Source organism: Trichoderma breve, chromosome 2, assembly GCF_028502605.1.
Source record: "Trichoderma breve strain T069 chromosome 2, whole genome shotgun sequence".
Lineage (NCBI taxonomy): Eukaryota > Fungi > Ascomycota > Sordariomycetes > Hypocreales > Hypocreaceae > Trichoderma > Trichoderma breve.
The window spans coordinates 2,100,805-2,116,494 of record NC_079233.1 but is presented as its reverse complement, the minus strand read 5'-3'; the positions used below and the strand labels follow the sequence as shown (position 1 = coordinate 2,116,494).

Below are 15,690 nucleotides of genomic sequence, written 5' to 3'. Positions count from 1 at the left end.
AACAGCATCATCTCAGAAAATAGCAGAAGATATTGGTTGATAGATGTCAGCGGGAGCCGCTTTTATATGAGTTGCTCACAGTTCTTCTGGATATTGAACAAACGGTCTTATAAATGCGGCAGAGATTCCGGAGCTTGCACCGACCCCACTGCGGATGGGCGGACATAAGCATAGCAAGGTACATATACGGAGTATTTCACAATAGATTGATCGTCCGGAATCTGGTATGAAGATGCTATGAATCGTCAAAATGGAGTTCAAGTTTCATCGACTGGTTTATGAAATTGTGCATAAAAGTTCTGTCATATCCATATACTCTGTAGACATGCACGGTACAGTATGTCTTGATGATATCCCCGCACTTTGCTTGAAACAACCACAAGCATCAAGTAGTCTTTTGTACATGCGGAGTATCTTATCCCGGAGGTGACTCTTTGTCGGCCTCCCGCAGGAAGTGATAAGTGAGGGGACGAGTGGCAAGCAAGATTATGTCTCGCGCAAATGACATTCCAGGTACGGATTACATACTCAGGCAGAGGGATACAGACTGGCCTACTTGTAGTACATGTGCATTTTCCCCTTGTTTTTCTCTTCTCAATTTGGCAAATGTCCCAAAACTAGGCGTGGTCTCTAGACAGTTGGCGTCGAGTTAACACGATATACGGCATTCATTCATCCATGCACTGATTTCTTAAAGCTCATTGCACAAATCATGGATTACGAAATGGACCAGGAAAGCCTTGATCTGATCATCGAGCTTCAATTGCAAGATGCCCAGAGCATGATCAAGGGCAAGTATCGCGAGGGCGAGGCTCCTGATTTCGAGTTCGCGCTCGAATGCTTTAACGCAGAGCTCCAGTCGTTTCATACCTTGCTTCATGACCAAGCACTGACTCGTAGTGTGGCCCGCGCGGTCGTCAGTGATGCCGACATCATCAGGGAACTTGTCAACCAAGAGGACCAGGCCAGACGCGACAGGGAGCTTGTACTCAATGGTTTCGGTTCGGACGACTTTAATCAACGCGGATTCCCCCTAGATGATTTCCCTCAAAATGGGGAGTCGTCGGGAACCATGTCTGATGAGATGACTAGCAAACTTATCGTCTTGTTCAATGGCGGCGATGAGGCCTTGACTGTTGCCGAGTCGTCGAGAAAGGGAGGACAGGAGCGAGCAGTGACCAGAGCCAGCAAACGGCGACGCTGCCTTGTCTGCACCGACGAGTTCCCCTTCGCGGACACGCTGCGATGCCCTTGCTCCCACGACTATTGCCGAGGATGCCTGTCAAACTACGTCAAAAAGGCAATCGACGACGAGTCTATGTTCCCTCCTCAGTGTTGCAACAAGCCTATCCCCCTCACTGGCGTCAACCAGATTTTCCTATCGCCAGACATCCTCGGCAAGTATCGCGCCAAGGAGCTCGAGTACAATTCCGAAAAGAGAGAGTATTGTCACGTCCCGACTTGCTCGACGTTTATTCCCAAGCAGTTCATTAAAGACGAAGTCGGCACATGTGTTAAATGCGGGAGAAAGACGTGCGTCATCTGCAAAGGCGCGTCACATACGGGAGACTGTCCCAAGGATACGGCAACGGCCGACTTGCTTCGCGTGGCGGGAGATCGTGGCTGGAAACGATGCTATAAATGCCGCCGCGTTGTGGAACTTGCAGTCGGGTGCAATCATATATGTGAGATGACGTCTTCTTCTTTTCTTTTACTAATCTTGATTTTGAACTTGCTGCTGAAACATTGTGACTTGTAGACTGCCGTTGCAAGGCTGAATTCTGCTACACCTGCGGGAAGCCTTGGAAGACTTGTGGATGTGAGTTGTGGAGTGAAGATATGCTGGTCACTCGAAATGGTGGGATGAATCGAGCTGCCGCTGCACCTGCTCAGCGTGCGGCTCCAGGTTGGGGCCTTTGACGAAGTTTTGAGATGAAGCAAACGATGATTGCATTGGTTGAGATTGGATATAGCCTATTTATATATATACTAACCATCAGCAAGCGATCTGATATGAACAAAAGGTCGAGTTGGCCTTTATAAAGATGCCACAAACGGTAGGATACACCGTCCAGCAATTGAAGTTCCATTTAGCCATTTCTTCGTTTTGATGGTATATAACCGTATATACTCATTCCGGCGCAGCTTCAATTAATCTTGTTGGATCATGGACCGATCTCGCATTCTGTTATTAGATTTCAGGGTAATTACCCCATACGGAGCAAACAAAATATTACCCACTCAATTCGTGGGGGATGCACCAAACAAGACATTGAATCCTTATATCCGTGCCTCCTAACCATTTTTGTATAGCCGCTATCTCGACTTATCAAATCACGACATTGTCGATATCGGACGGGTCATCGGGGTCCCTCTCGACAAGCCATCGGTCGGTCAGCTTCTTTTTTTTTTCTCCTTTCCTTTTCCTTTTCTTCCCCTAGCCGTAATATTCTGTCTTGAGTTCTGTTATTTTCGTTCATATCCTCTTCAATTTGGTATACACTCTCTCGTCGAACCTCAATTCCGTTATCGGTTCCGGCCGCGGGGCCACCAAATTTTAGATGGCTGCCGCCGAGATTGAACAGCACCAAGGCGGTGCGCTGCAGACAGCAAAGGATCTCTTCTCCGGCGCTGTTGGCGGTATTGCCCAAGTCCTGATTGGTATGGCTTCTCCTCTGCCTTTTATCCCATCATCCTCATCTTCTCCCTGTGGTTGAAAGGCGGGACTCAGTCGCAAATCTGGCGACGGTCCGAAGCGCTTTCTCGCGGCTCATTAGAAACCCACATTGCTGACCCTCTTCTCCCAGGCCAACCCTTCGATATCGTCAAAGTCCGTCTGCAGACGTCGAACCAGTACGCTGGCGCTCTCGAGGCCGCTACCTCCATCTACAAGAATGAAGGCGCCCTGGCCTTCTACAAGGGCACGCTGACGCCCCTCATCGGTATCGGCGCTTGTGTGTCCGTGCAGTTCGGCGCTTTCCACGCTGCTCGTCGGTGGCTTGAGGCTCGCAACACCGCCCAGGGCAGGGCCTCCGAACTTGGCTACGGCCAGTATTTCTTGGCCGGAGCCTTTGCCGGTGTAGCCAATGCGCCTCTGTCCGGGCCCATCGAGCACATCCGTATCCGCCTGCAGAGCCAGCCGCACGGCGAGGGACGCCTGTATAACGGGCCCCTGGACTGCATCCGCAAGGTCAGCTCCCACAACGGCGCTCTGAGCGGCCTGTACAGGGGTGAGGTCGTGACTGTCTGGCGAGAGTCCTTTGCCTACGGTGCCTGGTTCACCGCTTTCGAGTACCTCATGAACGCCGACGCTGCGCGCAACGGCATCGACCGCAAGCAGATCCCCAGCTACAAGATCGCCCTGTACGGAGGTCTCGCCGGCGAGGCCCTCTGGCTGGCCAGCTACCCCTTCGATGTCATCAAGAGCAAGATGCAGACGGACGGCTTCGGCGCCCAGCAGAAGTACCCGACCATGCGCTCCTGCTTCTCTGCCACATGGCGCGCTGATGGTGTCAGGGGCTTCTGGAAGGGTATTGGACCTACGCTTCTCAGGGCCATGCCCGTGAGTGCAGGTACCTTTGCCGTGGTTGAAATGACCATGCGTGCTATCAACTAAGGAGAGGGGGGATTTGAAGTCAAGAAGATGAGCGGACAACTTTTTCTTTCTTTCTTTCTTTTGGATGATGGAGGGGGGCGTTTATGGGTCAAGGAAAAGAGATATAAAAAAGTCATTGGTTTTTGATGAGCGTGAGCCGACAAAAAGTTCAAGGCGAAACATATCTGATAGAGACGGAATTTTTCGATAGCTTAACACATTAGACATCCCGTATTGCTCTTGGTTGGCTGAAGAGTTTGGGCATTCAACATGGAATTAATCATTTAGATAATATCTTATTATATGATGTGCTGCTTTTGATGCATCATGATACTGATGAACAGCGTCCATTTTCTGTCAATTCAGATCTATACAAAACCGGAGTTCTATCATATCACCACCCGACATTCTCGTCATTCTCTACTCGCCTCTGGAGAATTTGTCTTGCATTTGGTGGTGTCAGCGCCACCAGCTCTAATTCTTCAAGGACCTTGCGAGCCTCGTCATTATTCGTAAACGCTCGGTCACTAGCCTGTTTAAGTGTCATGGCAGCACTCGAAACACCGTCGCCCTCTACCGCCGCTGGTAAGTTGAGTAGGACGAGCCCCTCGCGAAGAGATTCTAGTGCCGCGGAGCCATTGGGAATGAAGCGATCCACAAGCGAAAAGATGGTTGCGCAATCATGCGCGAGCTGCGCAGCCCCAAAAGCGGTAAACGACTGGCGGGTAAGAATGCTGGACCACAACAAGTCCTGGAGCCTGTCAAGTGCATCCCGCCAGACACGGCGGAAGGAGGCGGCCGACAGAGCTTTGCTCAAAAATTCCATATTCCTCTTGAGGACGCTCAACGGCTCGTCTAGCTCTGGCGTGATCGAGAGGGCTGAAGAGTCATCTTTCATAATGGAATTAGCAAGGTCCACCATATTGTATAGGGGGATGAGCTTACCTGGAGTTGCGCTTTCGCCAACTGTGGTCCACTGAACGTTGTGAGTGTAGGCACGCAGCGCTTTGGAGTGAGACTCGACCAAAGCGCCAACGAGAAGTTCTTCGCCTGCCTTGCGACGGTTGGTGTATGCCGCAATAGTCTCATCAAAGATGGCTCCATTCTCATCGCCTCCATCAACTGCGGCAACAGTGCGCTCCTTAATATCATCGCTGTGTCCGACCATGCTGGCAATGGTCGAGCCTTGGGGCCTAATCTGTCTGGATTCGCGTTTATGCAGCTGATCCCATAGTATGACAAAGAACTATGAGTTTCATTAGCATTTCTTCTTCCCTCAATAGATGGGTGTAGCCTACCTCTTCATCTCCCCATTCTGTCAATGTGTTCGCAATGTGGTCGGCACTACCAATCACTTTACACAGCGTCTCCAAAGCCCCTGTCCCCTCCAAGGCAGCCAGTTGCTCTTTTGTTACACCATGGATGGTTCGGCCCAATGTAGAGGTTAGAGATTGGTAAGCCTCGAGCGAGCTTCTAAGACGGTCATGATATCCGTCAAGAATATCCAGTTGAATATCGGTCAGGAATCTGAGCTTTTGCTTGACTTTGCGGAGACGCTCGTATTTCGTCGTCACTACTCGTAACAGATCGGTGATTTGCACGGCCGCATAGGTGGGCTTCATCTTGCCGGACACTGAGTAGTCGTAGTCGATTTTGCGCCCATCTCGTGATTCCATAATCACCTCGAATCTCTCCAGCGCAAAGCTCCTCTCGGCCTGATACCACGCATCAAAGTAATTCTCTAAGACGCTCTCAGACAGTCCTGCCCAACCGTTCTCAGGATCGCCACCGTCATAGTTGAATCGTGATCGAATTGTCTCGTCAAGAGTCATGATCTGTGAGATGAAGTTGCTTAAGAATCCAGGATTCGCGCTCGTCTCCGATACTACAGCATCAACTTTCTCCCGAATGACTGGCAGCATCGCCGTAATAAGAGCGCATGCAGGATCCGCGTATATCGTCTTGTTAGCCACAGGCGTCTCGTGAAATTTGGATGCCAGGAGATGGCCAAGATTGTCGCGAAAGAAGTCCTCCCATTTTTCCAGAGTCGCCAGAACCCAGGGGAAGCAGTGAGTCCCAACAGATTGAGGGCTGCTGGTCGGTTTATCGCTAATAAAGTGGAAGCGAAACTCGGCGACAAACATTCTGGCCATGACTTCAAATGGTAAGAGGGTCACAACGCCTGTACTATGAATCACCTCTGGCATCTGGAGGTCGAGGAGCTTCTCGATGCAGGCCACCCACTCCTCATCCATCTCAGACTGGGGGTCAACCTTGGGCCAGTGCTTCTTATTAAGCACAGTCTCCAGCTCAGAAGACATGATTTGCTTCATTTCATTCCAAAGATTCTCCGTCATCTTCTCGATATGATCCACCAGGTGAAGTTCGTCATTCCCAGGCAAGGACCTGAGCCTAATGACAAGCTCTTTTAGCTGCGCATATGGTTCGAGAGCCTCCTTAGGGCTACCCGGAAGATGAGACCGAGCTTCTTTTCGCAACCTCTCAGCATCTTGGAGCAGCATGAAGTACTTCTCGGCTAGCTCGACGGTTTGAAGCTGTTTCATAGGCTTCTGCAATCGCGCGATGGCTTCGCTCGGCGCATCCGATGCGGCAGCTATCTGAACACGTCTGTCGATGCTTTCTTGCAACTCGTTGAACTCGAAAATGCGGGTTTGGAGCGCAGCATGGCGCTCGTCGGCTGTGCGCCGCGCCTCCTCAAGCTCTTTGACGGCATCGTCGAGCTGCGACTGGAGCTGGTTCCGCTGTAATTCGACATTTGTGAGCAGTTCGTCGAGATGTTCAAGATCAGCGGTGGACTGAAGCTTATCCTCGAGATAATCTTCAACTCGAGTATCGAGGGAGACGCCATTGGTAATTCCGGACATGGTCGTCATATTTGCATGCAGCCATAGAGAGCTGCGTCGAAGCTGGAAGGTATGACGATGTACGTTGCAGATAGCTGGCCATGTTTATTGGTGGGTAGCCCTTTATCGATATGCGTCTACCGAAGAGTTTCCGAGATGGGATGCATCGAACTTGCACGACACATTGGACTCAATATTCATCTTGGATTAATATCGACGAAGGGTAAGCGCGTTTAGATCTCTTTTTATTAATTTCTTCTTCTTTTTATTCTTGCAAAATTAAAAGCAATACCAGTAGTAGGATTAAGATGATTTCGACAAAATGGTCGTGTAGGAGTAATGACGGGAAGCAGGCGGAACAGGTGCTCCGTACTAATAACGAGCTGCAGACAGCAAAATGCAAAGGCAGGGGGCAAGCCGCCAAGCTGAGCAATTATATGACTGGAAAACAACACAGACATGCATAGCTTACGGAGAACTGTTCTAAATGGCGCAAGGCATGTCTGCATTAATAGGGGGCAAGTAGCGGCTCTAGGTCTTCTGTCGGATTGACTTCAATGTTTTGGCTGCATACGAGTACGAGCATAGGCATGTCTACCACCTGCAATCAGTTCTTTGGATTACTGTACTGCCACTGCCGAGGCATCTCTCAATTGTAAGAAATGTAGCTAAAAGTAAATCTTATGTTGATATGCGTGAAATAAACATTGCTATATATAGACGCCTTCTGCCAAAGGCTACAAATGTTGACGATTCCATTGTTGATCCATGGCTTCCGAGCTCAAACTTGAACTCTTTCAGGCGGTCAGTAGGGCTGCGCCTCAGAGCACGTCCGTCCATCCATGTATGGTGCATGTACTCGTAAGAGCTACACCAGGATCTGGTACTGGAGCGGACGCGACACACGAGCTGCCAATTAATGCCTGACACGACCCTAAGCATTAGCTTCGGCCAGCTCGCCTTGGGTGCGAGAGCCAATGGATTGTCATGGCAACCCGCCAAGATACGAGGATTTCTCTGTCATGTAGCGCTGATGCCCAGTACCAGCCTCTTGCTATACGCATGTACCGTATCTGTTCTGTTAAAAGAGCGTCCAAATCGGAGAGGAAAAGAGACAGACAAACCAGCAGCATGCAGGATCTAATAGCCGCCTGTAATTCACATGCCAAACAGCCCCAAACGTACAATCTACCGATGCTGCAGGTCCTCGAAAGCCATGCGTGTCTTACCCACCCGCCTGAGCCCTGAAGCCTCACCGACGATCGATCGCGTGCAAATCCAGATTGTTCGCCAAACTCCGTGTATCGCCACTGCGCTCTCCAAAAAGGCCCAGCTGCCTCTTTAGCGCACTGGCTCCCCTGCAAGGCACCCGCTGGAAAAACAACTCTCCCCCACTGTTTCCGGGTCCTGGAGGCGCTTCAGCAGCGCTTTGCGGCCCCTGTAATCCGTGCAGCCCAAATGGCCTCAGCGGCTTCTTCAGGACCTAAACCTGAACCTGGCGATTTCCAGCCACTGAAGCGCCCCCGCGGCCCCGGCGCCCCACTGTTTGCCAACGTCACCCCGGTCGCCCGGCCAACGAAAGTCAATACCGTAAAAGGCGTGGCTGGGCCAACCAAAATGCGAGCTTGTCCCTGCCTCGACCGCAGGTTTGCGAAATTCGGATGGTTGGTCACTCACGAGCATTTTCCCCAGCCATCTGAATTACCCAAAAAAAGCTTGAAAGCGAATTCAATCAAGGTCACTTTTGGGAAGAGAGAAAGGCCCCTCCCCGTTTTCCCGGCTACGTGTTACGTGTTACGTCGTGCCCTTTCTTGTCGATTCCAATTCCTCTTTGGGAGCTGCTCTCTTCTTTGAGCTAAGTCTCGTCCTGCACGTCGTCCATGACAACTGATAGCACGCAGCAAGACATCCGCATTCTCGACATTGCAGGGTCCAAGCGCATTCTACGCTCGCTTTGAATCTTTATTCTTGACGATTATCGATAGACCGGGCTTGCTATCCACATTCCAGCCTGCGTTTGCGCCGTCTCGCTGCCACGCGACAATTCGAACATCTTGACGAGGGGTATCGCGACGGGCTTCAGCTGCAGAACGAAGAGCGTCTTGCGTGGGGCAATCAGCAGTATTGCGTGCGCGATTACAACGGCTTGCGCTCCCGGCGCTCTTAATCTATCGACTGTCGCCTCTTGTCCTGGAGCATCGCGGCTGTCGATTGCTCTCTCCTGATATTATCTCGACGCTCAACCAGTCTCGATTCTAGCGAGGGATAACTCCCCTCTGTAGAGATCGCAACAATGGCAAGCGGAACCCATACCACCTCGAGTTCGAGTTCCAGCACGAGGATCATCGCGCGCAAATTTCATCTGGGATGGCATCGTGAGTTACCTTATGGCCACGCGGCTCTGGAATGCGGTAAAAGGTTAACGTTGTGTCTCAACAGGATTCGTCCCCTTTCTGGGTTACCACCACGTGCTGATGATTTTGATCGTCGTCGCAATCATCTTACTTTGTATGTCGCGTTATTCAGCTCAATTATTCGTGTGTCTTGCTGACCGCCTCATCTTAGCGCTGCTGCTTGCCGGCTGCTCGTCCTCGTCGCCTCTGATCCCCGGAATTTTCCTGCTATCCATCTACTACAAGGGTTACGAGGCTCACCCCGACACGGCGCAGGTCGACTACAGCTTTTACGGCGCCCTGAAGAGCTTTGCTGGAAACGCCCAGTTGCAGGCTCGAGTTGGTTACTTTGGCATCTGCGTCAACCCGGATGGCGGCTCGTGGCTGTGTAGTAACAATGCGACAGCCTTGGCCAAGGAAGTCTCAGTGGACCAGGACCCTCTCAACCTCATTTGGCTGGCGGCCCAATTCAAAGACATGATTGTGTTTCCCTACCTGATGTGAGTGGCATTTTCCCCAGGCAAATTGCGCGCGCATGTGCATCTTACTGACCGCCGTCTTTTAGCATTATTGCCATCATCTTCGCCTTCATCTGTCTGCTCCTTTTGGCTACCTTTCCCGGATGGCACGAGGAGGAGGACTCTGAAGGATCCGAGCGCGAAGTCAAACCATTCCCCTCTCGCCCTGTCTCGCAAATCGCACTGGCCATCATCTTCATCTCTTCCATCTTCGTTCTCGTCTCGGTTCTCTGGCAGCATACTGCATCCGTCGCAGCATCCGTTATCGCTCAAGACTTTGGCAATGGTGTTGTCAAGAGTGGCGTGGGCAGCAGCGCCATGGTAATGGGCTGGTTCTCGTTTACACTACTCATCATCGTCACCATTGGTTTGCTCGTAATGATATTGAGCATACGCGTCCTGAGTTCAATGGTGTGATAAAACATGGATGGGTTTAATGTGAGGGGAAAAAACAACGCGGCTATGACGGGTGGATATGAGATATGAGACGGGAAGTCTATGTGTATATGTGATGGGCGATACCAGGGGCGTGTAAACGGGCGGCACAACTTTCGACTTTACGGGGTTGGTTGGTTTACAGGCATCAGCATCGGAGTTACGACGGCGTTCACGAAGAATACTTAATGTGTCCAAACGACGACAAAAAACCGAACCGAAAAAAGAACCAAAAAAATATCTTGCTTTCAACTGAGACAAACGACATTACCAAAGCCCGGCCTTCACGAACGATCGATCTATTTGCCTCTTCTCGATACGCCCGCTGTACGACGATGGGAAGCAACAGACAAAGGACGAAGACGGCATTTGTTGGATAGAAGAAGCCTGAGGAACGGCAAGTCGAATCTCACACTGGGCGAATTATAGACGACGATAATGCATTGGGCATTCGACGACGTATTTGTCATGTGCTATTGTTTATGGATCAATGTTTTTTTTTATGCTTTTCATTGTCTTTTTTTTGCCTTGGGAGGAAATACAATAGGGGATGGTTTGGAGAGAAGGACCGACGGGTATATATATCCTATTTATCGACCTTGATGTCTTTGTTTTTGGTTTTCTTTTTTTTTTTTTCCTTTTTCCGTGCAGAATGATTGACATATAAAAAAATGAGTGGTTTCTGTGTATTATATGAAACAGCAGATGCAGTGGCTATTGGAGAATGAATGGAGGTAGGATGCTTAGTTTTTCTCGATGCAGCGAGACTAGGTGAGGACGCAAGATATGAGCAGGTTGTGTTATAAGGGAATTTCTCGGTTTTGTTCTTTTTTTCTGTCTTGCAGGGAACAGTGTCTAAGCGCAACAGTTGGTTTTACAGAGACCAGATGCATATAGTTTGTTATAGAATTCTAGTATTTTCATATTTCCTAAGCAATACTCTTCCAACGCCCGTCGTGATTTGACTCCATATGCAACACGGATGCTTTGTTCATGATTTTGCAAAACAACAAGTAGGGAAAAATAGAAACAAACCCCAGAGGCAAGAACATAGACATGCTGAAATAAAAATAAAACAAATCCATTGCTTCCTGTAGTGGTTACCCATCCCATTCATTCATCGCCATCCTCTTTATATACTGTGTCCAATCACGCTACCACCGGGCCTCTTGAAAGGATGAGCCTCGGTATTCAGCACCCACTCATCCAGACTGATGACATTGGGCTCCGAGAACAACAAGTAGTAGTACTTGAGCGTCTCAGCGAGCCAGAAGCTCTCCATTTCGTCCTTGAGCCCGGGTTCTGGGCTGTTGACATCATCAACGGCGCTGTTGGCTATTTCTGTGCGGGTGGCGCTGATCGTGGCCTCGAACATCTTCCAGCCCTTCTCCATCCAGATGGGATCACCCGTGATGCGATACATGTACCACACGGATTCAATGGCTTCGGGTCTAGTGATGAGAAGTTAGCAAAGGGTGTCATGATGCAACTCGGTATACAGAAAGGACCCTCTTACCTAAGGATGTATTGTCTCGAAGTGATGTGGACGACGCCAGGGGCGAGACCATAGTCGGCAATATGTTTCTTTACAAACTCTTCGTGTGTCTCAGGTTTCTCGGGAAGGATGATTTGCTGCTCTTCCGGTTCCTGAGGAGGGAGACGGTGGGCTTCCAATACTGAGTCGATTGGGTCACCAGGCTCTCGTTGGATACCGACGCCGCTCTTTGCTGGCTTTTTCTGCTCGTCACCCTTGAGACCGATCTTGTCCTTGAGAGACTGCGGCAGCTCTGAACCAACATCTTCGTCTGCCCTCGACTTTGGCGGCGGAACTGCTGCCCTCTTGTGAATAGCCTTGGAGTTACCAGCAGAGTCGCCATGGTCTTGGGCAGTTTCCTTCAGGGCCTCGCCAGCAGCCTCTTTATCCTTGTCGCTAGTTTTTCTGGGGTCCTTGCTTCCCTGTTGCTTGTCGAACGCCGCCTTCTTCTCTTCCCACTCAGCCACCTGCTTGTCTCTCCAGTCCTTTGCAGGATCTAGCTTCTCCCACCAGAGGGTTTCGTTGAAAGCGCACTTCTCCAGTGACGGACAGGGCAAAACCTGGGAACCTTCCGGCATGATACCGGAGACGGTCGATTGATATGCCCAGACACAGCCGTCCGTCAACTTCTTGGCTATCTCAAGGTCCTTTTCGCGACCAAAGATCTTGCCACCCAGGCCGTACATGCCACCGATAAAACACGTGAGGTGAGTTACCTCAAATGTGGCGGATAGGTCTTCAGAAGGATTTCCACCTGTTGAGACCTTAGCGGGGAATAGAATATCCCAATCGCCGTCTGTCATGGGCCTGTAGAGGAGCCACTCGTTGATTGCCTCGACAGTGTCCTCGTACAACTTCTGGTATTTGGACTCCAGACCGCCGAGAAGTAGATACTCCTTCGGGAAATACTCATAAGCTGAGTCTTGACCGCCTCCCATGTGATATTGCTGGAACCCGTATCCACCTACTTCCAAACCTTGAGGAACACAGTCCCAGTTAGCTGTGAAGCCATCGGCCGCAAATGGTGGCTTTCCTCGTTTCGCTGTCCGTTGGGATGGCACTTGGGGCACTTGGCTGAGCTTTTCCACAGATGTATTTTCACCAGGAATGGTGTCTCGGCGACGGAGAGAATCTAGCGGACGAGTTTCCGTTTTATCATCTTCGCGGGGCCCTTGCTTCGCATATTCAGGATTTTCGGTGCCTATTTTGCCGACTGGGAATTCTGAAGATTTTGTCCCAGATGCGTCCGGAACCTTCTGGTCGTTTCTTGGATCTTCCGCTCCGATCTTGCCGACAACGAATCCTTTGTCTGAAGTATCTGTTTTCACAGTTTGTGTCTGATCATCTCTTGGATCATCTGCTCCGATCTTACCGACGACAAATCCCTTGTCTGAGGCATCCGTTTTCACAGCTTGTGTCTGATCATCTCTTGGATCCTCTGCTCCAATCTTGCTGACAACAAATCCCTGATCTGAAACGTCCGTCTTTGCGGTGAGCGTCTGATCGTCTCTTGGATCTTCCGCCCCTATCTTGCCGACAACAAATCCCTTGTCTGAGGCATCCGTTTTTGCAGCTGGTGTCTGGTCGTCCCTTGGGTCCTCACTACCAATTTTCCCAATAACGAAGCTGTCAGATTTTCCTGCAGGCTTGATCGCAGCTTCATCCAAAGCCTTTGCCCTGGCCTCATCAGCAGCTTGCAATTTTGCAATTGCTTCATCAGCACTGAGCTTTCCAACTACAAACTCGCTGCCGTCTGCACTTTGTTTCTGACTGGGGGGTTTCTCGACTTTCTGAGATTCACTCTTAGGGGCCTTTCCAGGAATAAAGTTATCCGGCTTCTTGGAGAGATCTTCATCCATCTGCTTCTGCGCTGCCTCACTAAGTGAGCTACGGATGGCAGTTGCGGTATGGTTGCACCCAGAGGCATCTAAATTCTCAGGAAACAGGCCCGGAATGGAGGTGCCTTGCTTCTGGAGCTCAACCAGGGCATCGGTAATGCGATCCACGGCATCGTAATATTTGTAGTTGCTGGTAAGCTGGGCTAGGCGCGTAAATTCCATGGAGAGCGTTCCAAGCTCCGCAATGCCGACAGAGCCTGCGCGGTGAGGCTGGGAGGCATATTCTGGCTGCCATTGGTAGTATAATATTGGCATTCGATTTGGCGTGTCGAATATACCCATGAGGATCTCAGCAAGCTCAACAGCCTTGTTGAGAAGGATGACATAGCCACCATCATGGCCACCGCTGACATCAAAGGCGCCGAGCAAACCGCCAAGATATCGAATGGTCGTTTCAAAAACAGGAATATTGTTGCGAGGAGTAGTGGTGAAGTCGATCTCCTCAACAGCCTTGGCCGCCTCGTCGAACTCTTCTTTGAGACCCGCAATCCAGAGGGTATCCAGGGAATCAACCAAGGTAGCAGCCCAGCCGCAAAAGGGGTCACGATGCTTGGCAGAGACGGGTGAGAGCTCGTCGTGCATCCACGCGAACTTCTTGTAGCCCGACCACGCCCGCTCAATCTCTTTGGCAACACGCTCTTGTCTAGTGACTCGTCGGGATTTGGCTTCTGGTGACTCGACGCCAAACTCGTGCTGCACTCGAGGGACCTTTTGCGGCTTCCCAGTAGGGAGGCTTATGAGGGAATCCACAGGGAAGTGCTCGGGAACCGGCCTCCAATGGATTCGAGTGTCTACTGGCTTTCCAGGGTTGTTCTTTGGCGGATTCTTCTGGTGAATATCCTCGATCACTTCATCTTCGTCGGTGGGGTTCAACGTGCTGGTTGCAGTCTTTGAACCCGCATGGCCAGGCGCTTCGCCATTGGCCGCTGGCTTCGAGTCGTCCAGCTCCTTTAGCTTTGGAATTTTGACGCCCAGCCCATCATCTTCATCATCGGGCGTGTTCTGCTTGCTCTGCTTGCTCTGACTAGGAGCATGCTCCGGCTCCGGTTTCGATTCGGGCTTGGGCTTGGCCTCGGCCTCGGGCTGAGGCTTAGGTTTTGATTCAGGTATGTTCTCGGGCTCAGGCGCAGGCTTCGGGGGTGTTTTCGGTGGGCTTTCTACTCCCGTGGCAGGCGAATTCGAGGTGGGAGGACGGTAAAGACCGGCATGCTGCGCAGGGTCTTCCCATGTGTTCTGCGAGACTCTGTAGAGGAGGAAGAGAATGACGACGGCACAGACCATAAACAGCCTGTACCTGCGTCGTGCCATCGTGACGGACGATGTAAAGCAACGCAGACAGGAGCAGAAGCGAGGCAGATTGAGGGAGCAGGTCGAATCCCCCAGCCCTCACGTGAATTGGCCAGGAAAGCTCCAAGGCTGAGGTATCACGAGCACATGAGCAAGTTCCAGGCTAGGAAATGCCGAAGGAAAAAGAAAGATACGAAAAAGACGACGGCCAAAAAGGGTCACCAGCAAGGCGATCCGGCCAGATGAGCGCGAGAGGAGATTCGCAGCGTCCGGGAGCAGAGCTGCAGGGACTTTTTGCCCTTGAGGCGAGTTGGCAGCATCGCACCTCCGTACTAGTGGCGGGTTTGTCTTGGCATTGGCATCTCGACCAGAAGCTGAAGCAGGTACAACGGCAACGCGCCCCCAATCAGCAGCTCCGCATGTACTCCGTTTGCCTGTGCAGCCGTTGAAGTAAGCAAGCACATGAAGCATAAAAATCCGAGCCAATTCCGACTGCTACCTCGGTCCTTGGTACCTGTCAAGACCAAAACATAGCATGCATGTACAATCATGCGAAGTATGTGATCGCAAAGTATTGAGTACGGGTACCTACAGTATCTACGGGATTGATTGATCGAAGAGACACGGAGACGGGGTAATAGGACGGTGCAGTGGAGCGGCTGAAACGGCACTGGTGAAGCTCCAGCCATACGGACATAAAAGGTAACTGGTACACACATGCTCCAAATACAATTGATGGCTCCGAACGGCGAGAGATGCAAAATGGCACTAAAAAATAAGGATTCAATAGTCTTATTTTCCCTTTAGGAAGGTCAGCTCGTGGGTGGCCTCGCATTGGTGAGCCAGTGATCAGTCTGACAGATCAAATATAGTAGGCAGCATGTAGACTCCCTAGTCCGTTCGGAGTCCAGTTGCCGGATTGTCAGTTTATTGCTGGATTCTCTATCCGTACTCCGGTAAAGCTAGCCCTAGAGCCCCGGTATGGGTACTTTGGAGGTGGTTTTGCCCATACCACATCCGTCTCACACCTAAATCTAGCCTCCGGGCTCCATTCACTATTTCATCGCATGGACCTATTTTAAGACTGCGAAACAGACAAGATACAGCAATCTCAGGCTTCAGACAAAGGCGTGCTGCTACTAGACTATTATTTGACTTGGATGGAG

The 15,690-nt window shown here is 50.8% G+C and overlaps 5 protein-coding genes across 5 annotated transcripts; 3 read left to right on the top strand and 2 right to left on the bottom strand.

Annotated features, from left to right (window-relative positions):
- Positions 1-712: 712 nt before the first annotated feature.
- T069G_02876 (IBR domain, a half RING-finger domain-containing protein) lies at positions 713-1,920 on the top strand (the record flags this gene model as incomplete). The annotated part of the gene is made up of 2 exons (XM_056170086.1): positions 713-1,685; positions 1,760-1,920. 2 exons carry the CDS (start codon positions 713-715, stop codon positions 1,918-1,920), a joined length of 1,134 nt encoding a protein of 377 aa, XP_056030978.1.
- Positions 1,921-2,561: 641 nt separating this feature from the next.
- T069G_02875 (mitochondrial carrier protein domain-containing protein) lies at positions 2,562-3,616 on the top strand (the record flags this gene model as incomplete). The annotated part of the gene is made up of 2 exons (XM_056170085.1): positions 2,562-2,661; positions 2,808-3,616. The coding sequence occupies 2 exons, from the start codon at positions 2,562-2,564 to the stop codon at positions 3,614-3,616; spliced, it is 909 nt and encodes a 302-aa protein (XP_056030977.1).
- Positions 3,617-3,989: 373 nt separating this feature from the next.
- Positions 3,990-6,480, bottom strand: T069G_02874 (RINT-1 / TIP-1 family domain-containing protein; the record flags this gene model as incomplete). Its single annotated transcript, XM_056170084.1, has 3 exons — positions 3,990-4,486; positions 4,541-4,841; positions 4,894-6,480. The coding sequence occupies 3 exons, from the start codon at positions 6,478-6,480 to the stop codon at positions 3,990-3,992; spliced, it is 2,385 nt and encodes a 794-aa protein (XP_056030976.1).
- A 2,272-nt stretch (positions 6,481-8,752) lies between these two features.
- Positions 8,753-9,787, top strand: T069G_02873 (ca2+ regulator and membrane fusion protein fig1 domain-containing protein; the record flags this gene model as incomplete). Its single annotated transcript, XM_056170083.1, has 4 exons — positions 8,753-8,834; positions 8,899-8,967; positions 9,025-9,352; positions 9,418-9,787. 4 exons carry the CDS (start codon positions 8,753-8,755, stop codon positions 9,785-9,787), a joined length of 849 nt encoding a protein of 282 aa, XP_056030975.1.
- Positions 9,788-10,937: 1,150 nt separating this feature from the next.
- On the bottom strand, positions 10,938-14,545 carry T069G_02872 (glycosyl hydrolase family 47 domain-containing protein; the record flags this gene model as incomplete). The annotated part of the gene is made up of 2 exons (XM_056170082.1): positions 10,938-11,256; positions 11,322-14,545. 2 exons carry the CDS (start codon positions 14,543-14,545, stop codon positions 10,938-10,940), a joined length of 3,543 nt encoding a protein of 1,180 aa, XP_056030974.1.
- Positions 14,546-15,690: the final 1,145 nt, after the last annotated feature.